General features: G+C 33.1%; 1 protein-coding gene across 1 annotated transcript; it reads right to left on the reverse strand.

The window, feature by feature from the left end:
- Positions 1-762: 762 nt before the first annotated feature.
- On the reverse strand, positions 763-4438 carry LOC114711624 (subtilisin-like protease Glyma18g48580). The gene is made up of 10 exons (XM_028896046.1): positions 4341-4438; positions 4135-4244; positions 3745-3842; positions 3440-3604; positions 3201-3327; positions 2461-3105; positions 2094-2348; positions 1870-1984; positions 1562-1775; positions 763-1478 (listed from the first exon to the last, which is right to left on the reverse strand). The coding sequence occupies exons 1-10, from the start codon at positions 4431-4433 to the stop codon at positions 919-921; spliced, it is 2382 nt and encodes a 793-aa protein (XP_028751879.1). The 5' UTR covers positions 4434-4438; the 3' UTR covers positions 763-918.
- Positions 4439-15942: the final 11504 nt, after the last annotated feature.

Raw genomic sequence — 15942 nt, forward strand, 5'->3', positions numbered from 1 at the left:
AAGTTACAGTGGAAAACCTATAAATACCTCTCGTCATTAGTTCAATTGATTTGATGCAAAACTTGATATGAATGATAAGAAGCTGTGAATCCAAAAACACCGTTAGAGAAAGCAACATAGGGAATCTTCCAACTGGTGATTTGGGCACAGTGATGGCAACTGGAATATAGCCATCACCCATGAGGAACTTTTAGAGAGTGAGCAGAGAAGAGATTAGGGTTTCGTTCTACATTCAGTATAGTGTATGTTATTTTTTACCATCAGAAAATTAATTTTAATTAACTGAGTCAATTATCCATCTTGGAATGGATCCAAAATGACTACGAGTCACACTTAGGATATCTATTAATTATCCTAATAATATCTAAATAGTTATAATAATAATGAATATCTCATCTTTTTCTTTGTCATTTATAATAATTTTCATTATCCTCCATCCCACCGACACACCAGCAGTCCCATATACGTGGAGCTTCGAGAAACGAGCTTTGTTATTTACAATTTACAACATGTGAATGGTATGACATATTATATGCAAATATTATACTCTAATATTAATCAATGACTAAGTTTTAGATTATATATCAACGGTGTATTAATGCACATTATTTTAAGTTTGGTAAGATTTATTGCAGAAATATTATAATCATTGTAATTACGCGCATCCATTTTACTGGAAAGGCAACAATTTTTTTGAAGACCGAGCTCAAGGAGCTAGCAAAATTATAAATTATGAGCAGAAAATAAAAAAATCAGAAGTTGAGAAATTTGCGAGTAACTCTCGAGTAGACCCCTCGTTTTATTTTGTAATAAGACAAAGATGAGTACATCCACACACATCTGAGCACACAACAATTAACATTCCTGCCTTTCTCAAACTATTACACAAACAGGATGGATTATTGGTAACATTGAAATCTACATAGCCATTTTCGCATGTCGAGGGATTACTATAGGACTTCTCACTTTGTGCTTGCCATCTGTCCAAGTCAACTCTCCAAATGAATGCTCTGAAGTTTTGGCTGAACTTGTTGCCTGTAAAATAACCATATAGTTCTTTTTCTGGTTTGTCCTCTGAAAGATTAAAGTTGTGGGAAGAACAACAATCTTAAATCCTCTTGGGGGTTCGACATTTACAGTATATGTGCTTGGAGGCCCAACATTTGTTACTACACGACTAACATTTACAGCTTTCACACCCAGAAAAGGCAATGTGATGGAAGGGTAATTGAAATCTTGTAGGCTATATGACCTTGGACATCTGTATGGCCTATTGTAATTAATGGCTTTAATTATTCTGTCCTCATAAGCAGAAAAGCATAATAAGTTGAGGTAATCAGAAGTTTTGAGATCATAAACAAGTCCAGGGTCGATTGCGAGGTTGGGTTTGACATATCCTGTGCCATAATGAAATGGAGTTGCTATCCGAAAATCTTGTTCGTCCTTGATCGGTCTATTGGTGTTATCCAGTGTGCTTGCTATAATGAACAACATAGTTTTTGATACCCGTTAGAAATCAAATTGTGAACATGAAGCCAGATTATTAATGTATGTCATATACCTGTGGTCATGATTGCTGACTTGATCATTGCAGGACTCCAATTAGGATGGCGATTTTTAATAAGACCAGCAATTCCAGAAACATGAGGACATGCCATGGAAGTTCCGGTTTGGACATTATAGTTAAAGTGACGGTCATCTGAATCTAGGTTGGTGGGACTTGCAGCAAATGAATAAGCAGCAATTATGTCTTGACCTGGTGCTGTTACATCAGGCTGTTAAAAGAAAATAAAAGAAAAGAAAAGGTAAGAATTACAATATACTTGATGACTAGGGGAGTTATCAGACGGTGTGATGAGAATGGATAACCTTGAGGATTGAGGGAAGAATCATGTTGGGCCCCCTTGATGAGAATGCAGAAACCATTGGAGCTGGCGTTATCGGTATAAATGTTTTAGCATTATTCATGAATGCCAGTGGGTTCCTGCAACATATGCAATATATAGAAGTGAAGCCCTGTGACTGAAAATAATTTCCAAAGCAATTCCAAATGGATTATTGGCGAATGAGAAAGATGTAGATATAATAATTACTTGTTTTTGGAGAAATACGATTGGCTGACTGGTCCGTGCATACCAACACTTTGTGGAACATTGGAAGTATCAATAGACTGAACATCAGCAGTACGTGTGTTCAACTCGTTATCATTTTGTAAAATCATTTGCAATGCATTCACACGCTTTGCTTCTGCGCCCTTTTCCACAGGCCTTAGGCTCCTTCCTCTTTGGCATAGCAATATACGGCCTCTTACTTTGTTAGGATCAAGTGTTCCTGGTTTACAAAGCTGACTGCAACAAGATGAAAAAGAACCGAAAATGTACTTAAGTTCAAGGGCAAGAGAAACACTACACATATAGGGAGAGAGCATCACGAATAGTGAAATTCATTAATTCTTCTTACGCATCTTGAAATGATACATTAGGAAGCCTGGCATTCCCAGCGATGACCACGCGACTTAACGTCCGAGAAGTGGCGTTTATGGCAAGACTTGTCCCCCTAACACGTTGGCCATTGCCAAGAGTAATATTATTGCTGAATTCTCTGTCTATGGAGCCAGAAGCAACAGTGAAGATCCAAGGCGCCACATTGCACACTGTTTGTGGTTTGGGTCCATAATTACCGGCGGCGGCAACAACCATGATTCCCCTGGAAACAGCATGGAAGGATCCTAAGGAGATGCCGTTGGTCAACATGTCATTCACATTTGGCACAGCCATCCCAGCAATGGAAACGGAGAGGATATCAACGCCGTCGTCGATGGCTCGATCGAAAGCTTTGATCATATCTTCATCGGTGCAGTGTTCAGAACTACCTTGACCCCAGCAAACCTTGTACACTGCCAGACGAGCTCTTGGAGATCCTCCCTTGGCTGTTCCATTCCCGTTGTTCAGAACACTAATGTTTCGTACGAAGTTGCCACCTGCTGTGGACAGAGTGTGGGTCCCATGCCCCACCATGTCACGAGCGCTGATTCCACTTCTAGGGCCAAGGCTTCCTTGCTTTCTCTCGTAGCCTTGATAGAATGCTTTTGCTCCAATCAGCTTCCTATTCCCACGCACATAGATATATCAAATCATCCTTCATCTTAACTTTCCAGTTTGTTGATCAGTTAATTATGAAAACTCAACGTTTGATCGAACCTGTTGCAAAGAGTTCTGTTACGTGGACCAGACAAACTATAGAGCTCGCATCTTGATCCTCCCCGCCACTTCCTTGGAACGGGACCGTACCCATCATCTCGGAAGCTTTTCGATTCTGGCCAAACACCTATATATCCAATAAAGCAACTCAACGATCAAAATCATTAATCTTGTTGCAAATGTTTACAGATTTATAGAAACTTAGATAGTGTATTTCATTTCATCTGCAAATAGCTTACCGCTATCAAGACTGCCAATAATCACATTTTGACCAAATCTTCCTTTGACCCAAGCTGAGTCAGCTCTGATTCTCCCATTTCTTTCTTGTCCGAGAAAACCCCATGACCTGGTTGTTTGCAGTTTGTGCGATTGGCCCACGAACACCGACACTACTTTTGGATTTTCTGCGTCCATTTTCCAACCATTTTATATCAATCATCACTATCAATATTTAATCTACGATATAAAATATAGAATTTAGATAAAGTTGATACACACACAGATATATACACATATATATATATAAAGGGTACGGGTCTCTCACTCTTGATCTCTGCCGCCTCATCTTCTTCAACTAATGCAGCAAAGCCATTGATGTGTCGGTTATATGAATAAATGATGGCTTCTTCGGCCTTTTCATGGCTGTCAAATCAAATATGTAACTATTAAAAAAAAGGGGGGGGGGTACTGTAAACATAGGATTCTTTAAAGATGGAGAAAAGTTCGCTAAACAACCATTCAAAGTAATTGAGCATTAGAGGTTGATATAAAAAAATATAAGAGAATAAGGATCCAAAAAGATAGCCCCGTTAACTTGTAAAAAAGGGAGAGAATGAATAATAAAACAAGTTTTATACTACGCATTTTCATTTATAACGTTACTTGTTTCTCTTTATTGGAAAAACATGGGAGTGAGAATGAAACAGGCATGTACCTTCCCAAGACAGAGGCAAGCAAATCGTGATGGGAGCTTGTGGCAGCTTCCATATCAGCAGAGGAAGGTTTTGGACCATGAGAATGTGATCCCAAGTATACGACGTACGACTGCAACATGAAATTGATTAAGGTAATTGATGAGCACGACAAGAATATAATACCACTACTAATAATCAATTACGAGCCAAATGATGCTTGCTTTACCTTTTTAATGGCATAGGCAGGTTGCTGCAGCTGTAAGAAGCTGCAGAGCAGAAATGACGAAAGAAGAAGACGAAACATAGTTGAGCCTCCCATTTTGCTTCACCCTCAATGTGTGAGAATGGCGACTCTAATCAGTCTTTATAGAAATCCGTTCTCACATGTGGCGGGAACTTTTCCTTCGTCTTTCTTTTGTCCTTTTTTTTTTTTTAAATATATGTATATAATAAACAAAATGGGCCTACCATAATTTTGATTCAATTGTTCCAATAATATTGTCGGCATATAGTACATCTATACGTAGTGAAAAAGTGGAGCTTGAATGTGAATTTCAGTCAAAATTGTTTAATTATTAACTGGCGTTGTTCATTTATTAGGATAGAATGACATTATTGGACCCTGTCTGAACCATTGTGAGCTACATTACGCTAAGTGAAAGTTTAGGATAACAATTCTCTCCTTGACAAAAACTTTTGAGACAAAATTGCCATTTAATTAACCCTTTCTTTTACTAATTACTTGTGCATTATTATTATTTTTATAGAAAAGGTTAGATGAGTTGAAGCTTCAACGCTTGCTCATTTAAGGTAGGTATTAGGTTTCAAAGAATATATATTTATAATAGTACTGATTCAAAACAGGGACGAGGGAAAGGAAAAGAGAGGAGAGAAGTAAGATATATATAGAGAGGGGATCAGAAAGATGATAGAGTAAGGTGTATAAATATGTAACCCAAGTTGGCAAAATAAATAAATAGGTAATCCAAGTACAAGGGGAGGCAAATTAATATGTAATTATAATTAAGATGTGTTAAAGGCCTATTTATAGCTTTAACCGTTACCCAAGCTTTAAAAGTAAATATTTTGAAAATTAAATGTAAACATTCCGGAAATCTAAAAGATAATAATAAATAAAAAATTACCATAATTAAAAAAAAATCCGAATTCATCAAATTAACCTTCAATTCTTTAAGATCTTTACAAAAAGTATTCAAATATTACTTTCGTCTTGCTTTTTCTGGTTTCATGATCAATGTTTGCAAACTCGGACCGGACCGGCCGGTTTAGGCCGGAAACCGATGAACCGGCCGCTTGTCTGGTCTGGTTCTCATCTAGACCGGAAAAATTTTAAACCGGCGTGAACCGTTCTGACTCAGCATGAACCGGGCATAAAGCGGAAAACCCGCTGTGTTGGGCGGCTTATCCCGGTGACTTGAAAAAATAAACCAGATGGAGAATATGGAACGAAGAAGAAGAAACAGAGAAATAAAAGAATGACCTCTGTCTGCCTCCCACTCTGCAAGTTTACCTTTTGCCCGTTGCAACTATAAGTCAGTTGACCTTGATCTATTTCCTTTCCTTTGAGTTTATCTAAAATAAAGGTGAGGAGGTGTGGACTGTGGAGGTATGAAAATGAAGAAGGGAAGAAGAGCATCTGAAACGAAAGAAGACGAGAGAAGAAACAAATGGAGAAAGAGGAAAGAGAGAAAGGGGAAGAAGAAAAGAAAATAACTGCAAAACGAAAAGCCTGGTGAGTATTCAAATTTCACAGAGTGAGTGACGTGATTTGATTAATGATTCAGACTTTGAAAAACGTGAGATGCTTTGGAAATAATAATAACGGAGAGAGCAAAATAAAATTTGAAATAAATTAAATTAATATTAAAAATATATTAATGGCTAACAATACGATTTATATTTCCCAGATATATGAGGCATCAACATAAAATATGAAACCACAATTTAAATTGGAAATAAATTTAGTGGAGTATTATTTATTATATATAATTAATTTATTTTACATATATTATTGATTGCACACAAATATTGTATATATTATTATAATTACAAAATAAGTCACATATTATTAATTTTATGTGTAAATATTATGTTTATTATTATTTGACATTTGCTTTTATATCTTCACTCTATTTTTATTTAAAATAATCAATATAAATCTGAAAATATGTTATTTTAATTAATACTAGTCTGATTTTGGATTGATCTTGATTTGACCCGTTAACTCTTGATTTACTGTTTCAACCAGTTTAGTAACCTGTCTGGTTTTCAGTATCTTGATTTTATTAAATACTTGTTATAATCCTTTGGTGATAATATTCACACAATAACTAGTATGAGTTGGATTCTTATGGATTGAACCAAAACAAATACTCCCTCCATTCCTTATTATACGAGACATTTGATGCTTATGGCATGTTCCTATATATAAGAGACACTTAAAAGTTATCTCTACTTTTTTGTGTTGATTCCTTATTTTACCCATATTTATTATCTCCAACTCACACTCTCTCTCCCTCCCACTTCTCTTTCTTTTAATAATTTAATTGTTCTCTCTCATACTTCTCTCCTTATTAATGAGAGTATTTTTTAAAAAAAATTATACTTTTTATACATTAATTATTCTTAACTAATTTTAACTATTTTTTTTATTAATTATTTATCTCTTATAATAAAGAACGGAGGGAGTATAATTAATTATTATTAGCATTCTAGGAAGGAGGAATTCTTGTATGCTCCGGGAGCACCACATCATTTGTGCTCTGACCAATAAAAACGTGCCACCTCATTAAATGTAATCTGAGATGTAAGCTTATCTGTCAGCCTTTATTTAATTTCACAACTTTGCTTTTAGAAACTCTCGCCCATTTTTTTTACTCGCTCCTCTCTCAGAATCCGTCATCTCTGGCTTCTGCTTTCATAAACTCATATTTCTCTATCTACCTCTCTAAGCAGGAAGCTCAGAAACAATGTCAGTAACAGTCAAGTCTCTCCGATGTTCCCAACAACTGGAAAGATGAGAGGATCTGCTTTTGAAAACCCAGAACCTTCTTTGCTGAAAGTAATTTGCACTGGGCAAGTATGAGTGAAGACGAAGAAACAGGGGAAGAAGATGAGGGCAAAATCGAAGATAAGAGGAGAAGCAAGCATTCAAAAAACAGAGCAAGGATTTTTAAATCTTCAAAATCAGGGCTGGGTTTAACTATTTCTGTCATTGCAGGTCGTCTTCTCGTGACAGAGAGAACAACAAGGAAGTAACGATGGGGAAAGGAGGGATTTGGTGGACAGAGTAGGCAGGTTTCTTGTGGGGCCGCATTTGTAAAATGGTTGAGGGCTTTGCAATAAAGGGAAGCTTAAAGGGGAGAGATTGAGTTGGTGGTGGATGATGAAGAAAATGAAGAAGATGATAGGCTAGAGAGAAGTAGAAGAAGACTTGTGTTTGAGGATACTGAGATTGATACAGATAAGAAGAATGAGGAGGAAGAAGAGACAAGGTGAGGATGAGCATATGTGCTTCTCTTTTGTTGATAAGGTGCAGATCTGATCCTGTGAAAATGGCATCCAAGAGAAGAAAAAGTTAACAAGGAGAGAGAGTATGTGAAAAATGATGGAGCCGGAGATGACGGACTGTGAGAGAGGAGAGAGTGAAAAAAATGGGCGGGGTTTCTAAAAAGAAAGTTGCTAAATCAAATAAGGGATGACAGATAAGCTTACATCTCAGATTAAATTTGGTGAGGTGGCATGTTTTTATTGCTCAGAGCACAAATGATGTGCTGCTCTGGGAGCATGCAAGAATTCCTCTCTAGGAAGTGGACTTTGTTTGCTTTTTCAAATGAACATGTCAGTGGTCATTTGGGGGGCGCTATAAAGTACTATGCTCCTTTATCAAAAGAAGAGCCAAAAGAAAATATTCTCCAAATAACCCATATAAAAATAAAACAACAAAAATGTTGGTTTTATACTTTGCACAAAGTCTTATATTAGTTGCCAAATTCATGATTTACAAACTAATGTGTATGTATATGATACCGAAGGACGTGATCTTTATACGCACGAAGAACTGAGGTAGATGTCGAGTGACCCATTTCATAAATATTTATGTTATCTCCATACAAATATTATACTCATTAATACCTTTCCAAATAATGGCAAAAGTGCACATTAGGTCTTGTCTTTTTTATTCTTATATCATTAGTCTCAAATGATACTTTTTTTATATCTATCATTGTATTTTAAAAATCAAACTCAATATGTTAGCATTTAAGAATATTTTCTCAATATTTAAAATTGTAATATCAGTATTTTTTTTGGTTAACTATATTAGAATTAAAGAACTGAAAAATATACTTTATAAAATTTAGGAATTAAAATAAAATCACCTCACTTAAAATTAAGGACTAAAGCTGTATTTTTACCGCAAAGTTAATTCCATTGGTTGTGTTTGTAATGTTAGAGCTGAGCGTTGTAATTTATGTTCCTACAACCATCTGTCCATTAGTATATAAGAATATTTAGATAGAAATCAAACTATAATTTTAAAAGTAATTTTACGATATATGAAATAAATATATAAAAAGAATTTTATTTCGATTTACGTAAAAATATTTTTTTAAAAGTGTTTTTAGAGAAAACCAAACATCCAAATAGTTTAATTAGCACGCCGCCCCCGAGGGGGAGCACCCTCTAAGTTCCAACAGATTATTGTCACAGTACATAGGCTTTCTATGATTATAAACAACGACAACGACAAATTGAGCTTACTACTTTTGTGTTTCTAGTTTTTGAAATCCCATTAACTTGTTTTTAAATTTGTACTAAATACAAATTTGGTTGAACTCCCAGCCTGGATTTATCCTTCTAGCTTAAAAAATCATATCAGCTCGTTGTTAAATTTGTATTAGTTACAAACTTAATTGAACTCATAAGTGAGTTGATCAATCTCAGTAAACTAACTAATTTTTTACCCAGTCGAATATGCCAAACACGTCCATTGGCTATGATTTAAAAAGAATAAACACTACAAAAAAACAGCTGATTAGCGACGGAATTAGCGACGGAAACAAATTCCGTCGCGAATTTGTGACGGAATTTGTTCCATCACAAATTAGTGACGGAATTTGCGATGGAAATTCCGTCGCTAAATTCCGTCACTAATCCGTATTTAGCGACGGAATCTAATTTTTTTGACGGATTAGCGATGAAATTTCTGTTCGTTGCTAAATTCTGTCGCTAATCCGTATTTAGCGACGGAATCTTTTTCTGTCAAATAATTCCGTCGTTAATTCCGTCGCTAATCCATCAAAAAAATTAGCGACGGAAATTCCATCGCAATTCCGTCAGAAATTAGCGACGGAATTTGTTTCCGTCACAAATTTTAAGAAAATAAATTACATAGGATATATATACAAGTAGGAAAATACTGTTTATCATAATCTATTTAAATCATTTAATTTTTTATATAGAATAATTTATTAGATTTTATTATAGTAGTTATTTTTTGAATTTTTTGAATAACAAGATTTTTTGACTAATTGTAAATGATTTTCTTCAAATATATAAACCACATATACATAATATAATATAATGTAATATAATATATATATATATATATATATATACACACACTTAAATTGTATATCTCATCAATGTTAATTAAAAAATAAATTTAAAAATTATTTATGAAAAATTATTTATGATGTAAAGTTCAAAATTAGTGTCGTTAGAAATTAAAATTATATTAAAAATATTTTTTAAAAATAAAACATTATAAAAATAGTAAAAAAAAATATTTAAAAAATATTTTTTATTAAAATAGTTATGATTAAAATTATCATATAGTATAATTTTAGTTTTTAATAATATATATGCATATATAATTATTTGTGTAAAATAATATAATATATATTTAATTTTACATAATAAGTCAACAGGTTTATTGCAGCTCAATTGGTAAAGCCACACGTGTGCACGAAGGAGGTCTTGGGTTCAAGCATGGAGAAGTCACTTTGAGAAGGGAATTATGTGGTGACACGTGGCGCACACGTGGCAGGCGGAGGTGAGGTGGCAACACACGTGGCAATAGATGTGAGGTGGCATGACACGTGGAGGTGGTCCCATTGATGACGTGGCAATTGATAGAGGTGCCACGTGGTATTTTATTTTATTTTTAAAAAAATCGAGTTAATGACGGAATTAGTGACGGAAAAATTCCGTCGGTAATTAGAGACAGAAAATCCGTCGCTAATTCCGTCGCTAATCAATTAGCGACAAAGGAATTAGCGACGGAACAAATTCCGTCGTTAATCTATTCCGTCGCTAATCCGTCGCTAAAACCATGTTTTTTTGTAGTGAAAAACAAAAGGAAAAAAACTAATATTAATACGAAAACAAAAAAATGAGGTATTACCACACTTTGAAGTTATTGTAAAGTGGCGTTGCGTTCTTCATAGACTCCTATTTTGTCACAACCTTTGCCCTTCGATTGGGAGTCGGGACTCGAGACTCAAAAAGAAGATGAAAGACCAAGATAGAAAGAAATTTGGATTAAAAATATACGACATTCTATTTTTAATATAAGACGCAGTTAATTAATCTAGAAAGATTAAGAAAGTTATTAACTTACTTTAAAGTATTTATATCAATTGTTTTTCTCCAAACTAATTTGACTCACTTATAAATTGATATATAATCTAATAACACATATAAGATTATGTAGCACATGTTATAGTTAAGTAACTTAGTAATTTTTTTAATATCTCCAAATTAGTTAATTAAATTTTATATTAAGAATCGGAGCTAATATATTGAAATCAAATTATTATATTTTTGTATTTTACCAATTAATAAGCTTTTTTTAAAAATTTTTTTTTACTCCTATTGACTTAAATAGGTGAGAGAAAATATGGAACATATTTTTTTTAATATCCTTTCTTTAGTAAGGGAAAAAGATGAAAAAAAATTATTAATTTTATACATTTGTTGCTTTACAAGCTTGAGATACAAGGTACAAGTAACTTATAAATAGAAACATAGTAGTAATTATTTAATCATAACTTTTTAATACTATGTACTAGTATAGATAAAGTTCACATTCCCGCGATGAGTCTTTTTAAATTAAGTTTGACAACCCTAGATATCCTCAAACTCTCAATTAGAGGTGGGAACGGGCCAAGCCAGGTCATGCCTCATCCTTAACAGGCCAGGCCTGTGGTAAGACCTATTGGTCTAAACCTGGCCTGTGGCCTGTTAAAGGCTTTTTATTTGGCTTAGACCTGGCCTGTAATCAAGCCTGGCCTGACCTGTAATTTGTTAAGAAACCTGTATTTTTAACAAATTGTAAACATGCATAAGTCAATTCAAAATTATAATAACTTAATTCAAATTATCTAAAATACAAACAAAAAATATGAAATAATCAAATTAACACAATTGTTCTTGTTATAATTACAACAAATCATCAAACAGCAAATTAAAGCATTAAATCTTCAACACAATTTCTTCTTCTTGTTCAAACACTTGAGAAGAAGAAATCAAATATATATTAGATCATAACAAAATTTAATAACTAATAAATATAAGAAATAGTATTATTTTTAGAATTCAAATTTTGTACTCTTGGTTTCTTTTTCAAATCATACTTATTTTGAAACTAATCCTGACAACAAATAAGTGCTTTGAATTTTTAACACCTGTGAATTTACAATTTTAACCTAAAATAATAATAACAGGCCCAAACCGCCTGTCAGGCCTCATAAACTTATTATCAGGCCTGAGCATGGCCTGATAAGATAAAAAGGCCTTTTTACAGACCTGAGCTTATTCTAATTGTTAAATAGGCCAGGCTACAGGTTTCTGACAAGCTATTTGGTCTATTTCCATTTCTACTCTCAATCATACTGTATTAAAATATAAATATGCTTACCAATAAAAGTGGGTTTAATTGATAAGGATTTTACTCATAACCCACGATACCATGGATTAAAATCTCACCATCACTATGATTTACGACGTTATGCTTTCCTCATTACAATTATTGCTAATAATTACTCGGTGTGACTTTTTCCCCCTTTCCCTCCGATAAAGCTTTCATATTCTTCAACTTTTTCTACTAATTAATTGAAAGATAATATTTTGTACAATACGCGTCACTTTATTCGTTTTTGCTTTGCATCTTTTCTACTTGCTTTCGTTTTGTTTGGTTCGACAGAAAGGAGAGGAGGGGAGGTTTATTAAAAGAAGGAGAGGAAAAAGGATGGAAAGTTATGGGTTTTGTTTGGTTGGAGGGGAGGGAAAGAGATGAATTTTTTTATTTGATTCATATCAGGAGAGGAGGAGAATAATTATAAATTAATAAATATGTCTTTATCTCTATATTTAGATTGCTTTATTCTTTTATTACAATATTTATATCAAAATTATTATTTCTTAATTTATCAATTTCAAAAAAGCCAATTATCTCACTTACATGTGATAAAAAATTATGATAAAACTAAAAAATTAGGAAATATGATAAAAAGTTTAACATTCTATCTTATTAATTTTATAATTATATGTATTAATATATATAATCTGTATATATTATAAATTATAACACATACATGTTATGATATGTATATATTAATTTATATGATATGTATATTATATAATTATAATATTATATTATCATTATCAAATATTATTAGTGGCTGAAAAGAGAAAGAAGTGAAAAAAAGATTTCTAATAAGAGGGACAAACTTGAAATATTAAAAAGTTAGTATGGATAGTTTAGTCATATTAGACATAATATTTCTCTCCCCTCCAAAAAAACTCCAAATTTGAAAGGGAGTATAAGGAGGGAAGGAAAGCACTAAAAGACAAATTTCTTCCCTCTCCTCCTCTCTATTTTTCCTAACTAAACACACTTATTTCATTCCCTCTCCTCCCCTCCTCTTAACAACCCTCCAACCGAGCAAAACCTTACTTTAGACTACTTTTCTATAAATAAATTTGCTTCACCATAAATCTTTATTGAGGCAACCATTCTAACAAATACGCCGTACTTAACTAGATGTTTAGTTGCTTACATAACTCTGCTGCTCTTCTTTTTAGATGAAAGAAAACCGATCATGCTAATAGGATAGTTCGAAAGGTATAACAAAAATAATATTTAAGAATTTTAAGATGAAATGTTATATTATTAAAATATACTCCTCCGGTCTTTAATATAGGACCTAATTATGAAGTTAATTTTGATCTTAAATATAAGACTTATTTCTTATATTTATCAATTTTTCCTAAATTGCCCTTATGGATAATCCCTTAACCATAATCAAGTAAGTAAAGGAGGGAGGATATTAAGAAAGATGATTATAGTATTTTAGGAAAAACATATCATGTTTCTTATAAGTAACTAACTTACCTAACTTTTTTAATCTAATCAAATTAGTTAAATGGGTCTTATATTAAGGACCGGAGGAGTAATTACTTCTCATATCTTTTTTTTTTGGAAGCCAGCTCTCAAACTTGTGCCATGTAATTTAAAACCAGGCTAAGAACTACAAAGGCCTGAGATTGTTAGCTGTTTAGCTTAATCGTAAGCTTGCGGGTCTCAAGTAGTATAAAAGGTATTGTTCCTCCCGAAAACTAATGTTCATGATTAGGTTAAGTGAAATCAATTGAAAGGTAGATTGTTTAAAAGAAATGTTTTGAAAATAAAAATTTAAAAGAGTTTGAAAACTTGATTCAGAGACAAATAAAGACCTAGGATTATTTCTTACTATTATACTTCATAAAACTTAATTGAAACTCCACTTTAAAAGTGCTTTAATGACAAAGTATGTTAGTCCAAGGTTCACAAAATGTTGATTAAGCTTTCTCAAGTCAAAACCAAGTTTTACAAGTTTAATAAACTTTTACAATCTCTTGCTTTAGTTGAAGAGATTACACTTTGAAAATCAAAACCTTTTTGTAGACAATGCTAGGTTAATAGATATATCTCTATTTTATCAACAAACCATATATTTAATAGAGAAACTTCTGGTCTATCATGATTTTACCCAAGTTCTATGATTAACTTAACTTTTTCAAGTTTCAGTCAACCAAATAAATCAATCCAAGTGATGGCTAATCACAAGAAAACATTAAGCTCAAGGTAAAAACAACATAATATTATCATTAATACTAAAAAGAGAATTAAAACAAGTCTTAATCTATACAATATATCAAAATAACCATAGAATAACTAAATTAGCTGCACATGTTCAACAAAGAACCACAACTATAACGTATTTCGCAACCATTATAAGCACAAAGGAGAAAAGAAGAGGAAAACCGAAGAAAAGAAATTGAGAAATGGAGCTTCAAATCTCTTTTAACTCCAAATCCAAAACTCTCAAGCCTCCGAATCTCCAAACCCTAGCAGAGGAGTCATTAAAACTAGTCCCCTAGTCAAAGTCTAGTTAAAAATCCTGAGTTTTCCCTTTTATATGCCCTAAATTTTAATTTAAAATGCGAAATGCACAGCTGCGGAAGGATAGGCGTTGTGACGGATAGGCTCATTCACTATGGCGTATTACACAAAAAGGGGGAGGCTTCGAACTGGGCAGGAGCCATGGCGCCTTTGAATGTGATGGTCTTCCCCCCCTCCTAGTTGAGATATCGCAACAGATTGGAGTATTGGCCATGATGTCTGATGCAATTTCAACCTTATCAACTTGGTACTTCATTCTTTGCTCCCTCTACTTCCATAATCCTTCTTTGATGTTCTCAAACAAGTTGAAAACTTCTCCTTGCCATTCATCTTCCAACTCTTGCTTTCTCCTGCATAACAAAACTTAGAAGAATTTGCACAAATAATCCCTAAAAGTTAATTCAAATCAATCTTCACACATTCAAATTATATTTTCCCACTTCAAGGGAGTAAACATGCACATTTAGCTTCCAAAAAGTCATAAAAGAGTATTAAAGTGAGTTAAATTGGTAGGAATTTTAAGAGGTTATCAGAAATAAGTAGGAAAGGGGTCTCTCTACATTCCTCTTCCTCTATTTTCATCCACTTCCCATCTCAACCATTAAAATTGTAAAAAAAAAAAAAAAAGTTGGGAGGCATTAAAATTGCAAATTGAACGGTACGACCCAAATTTCATATTATAAATTTATAAATAAGATATTTTTTATTGTTCTTTAAAATCATCATGGCTAAAATTTACTATTTTTAATTTTATTTATTTTTTAAAATGATTTAACATTTTATTTATAATTTTATAAAATATAAAATCTGGACCGTTTAAATTGTAATCTTATAATTGAGATGGAAAGTGGAGGAAAGTGAAGAGACCCCTATCCTTATGATAGAAAGCTACCCCCCATATCTTTCGTGATTTATCATTTTCCTACTTTTGACAATTGTCAATAGATTTGTTAATATTCGATGTTTAATACTTCATGGTTACTTGGACATAACTCTCACTTGGAGAGTGTTTGGGTAAAATCAAAACTATGATTTCAGAAGTGTTTTTACGGTATACGAGATAAATATATGAAAGAGTTTACTTCGATTTGCAAAAAAGTGTTTTTGAAAAGTGATTATTAGAGTATCCAAACACCCCCTTAGTGCAAAACACTAATTTAACTGTTCATGATTTTGCATTAGTTACTTGAAGCCTTAATTGGCTATTATGGTGTACTTGTTTGTTTTCTGCTACTCTTATTTCTACCACCCCCTACATGCAATGGCAAAAATGCATTCTCAGTTGACACCAAATTCAGTATTTCGAACTAGTGCATATGTAAGAACTTTAAAAACCTTTCAACTTCTAATTTTGTCACTG

The sequence above is a fragment of the Neltuma alba genome, unplaced genomic scaffold (assembly GCF_004799145.2).
Source record: "Neltuma alba isolate B1F8T4 unplaced genomic scaffold, ASM479914v2 tig00011304_pilon, whole genome shotgun sequence".
NCBI classification, from domain to species: Eukaryota; Viridiplantae; Streptophyta; class Magnoliopsida; order Fabales; family Fabaceae; genus Neltuma; species Neltuma alba.

Coding starts and splice junctions, on each gene's coding strand:
- LOC114711624 (XM_028896046.1), bottom strand. CDS start 4,433: ATGGGAGGCTCAACTATGTTTCGTCTTCTTCTTTCGTCATTTCTGCTC. Junction 3,843..4,134: donor CTTGCCTCTGTCTTGGGAAG/GTACATGCCTGT, acceptor TTGATTTGACAG/CCATGAAAAGGCCGAAGAAG. Junction 1,776..1,869: donor TTCTTCCCTCAATCCTCAAG/GTTATCCATTCT, acceptor TTCTTTTAACAG/CCTGATGTAACAGCACCAGG.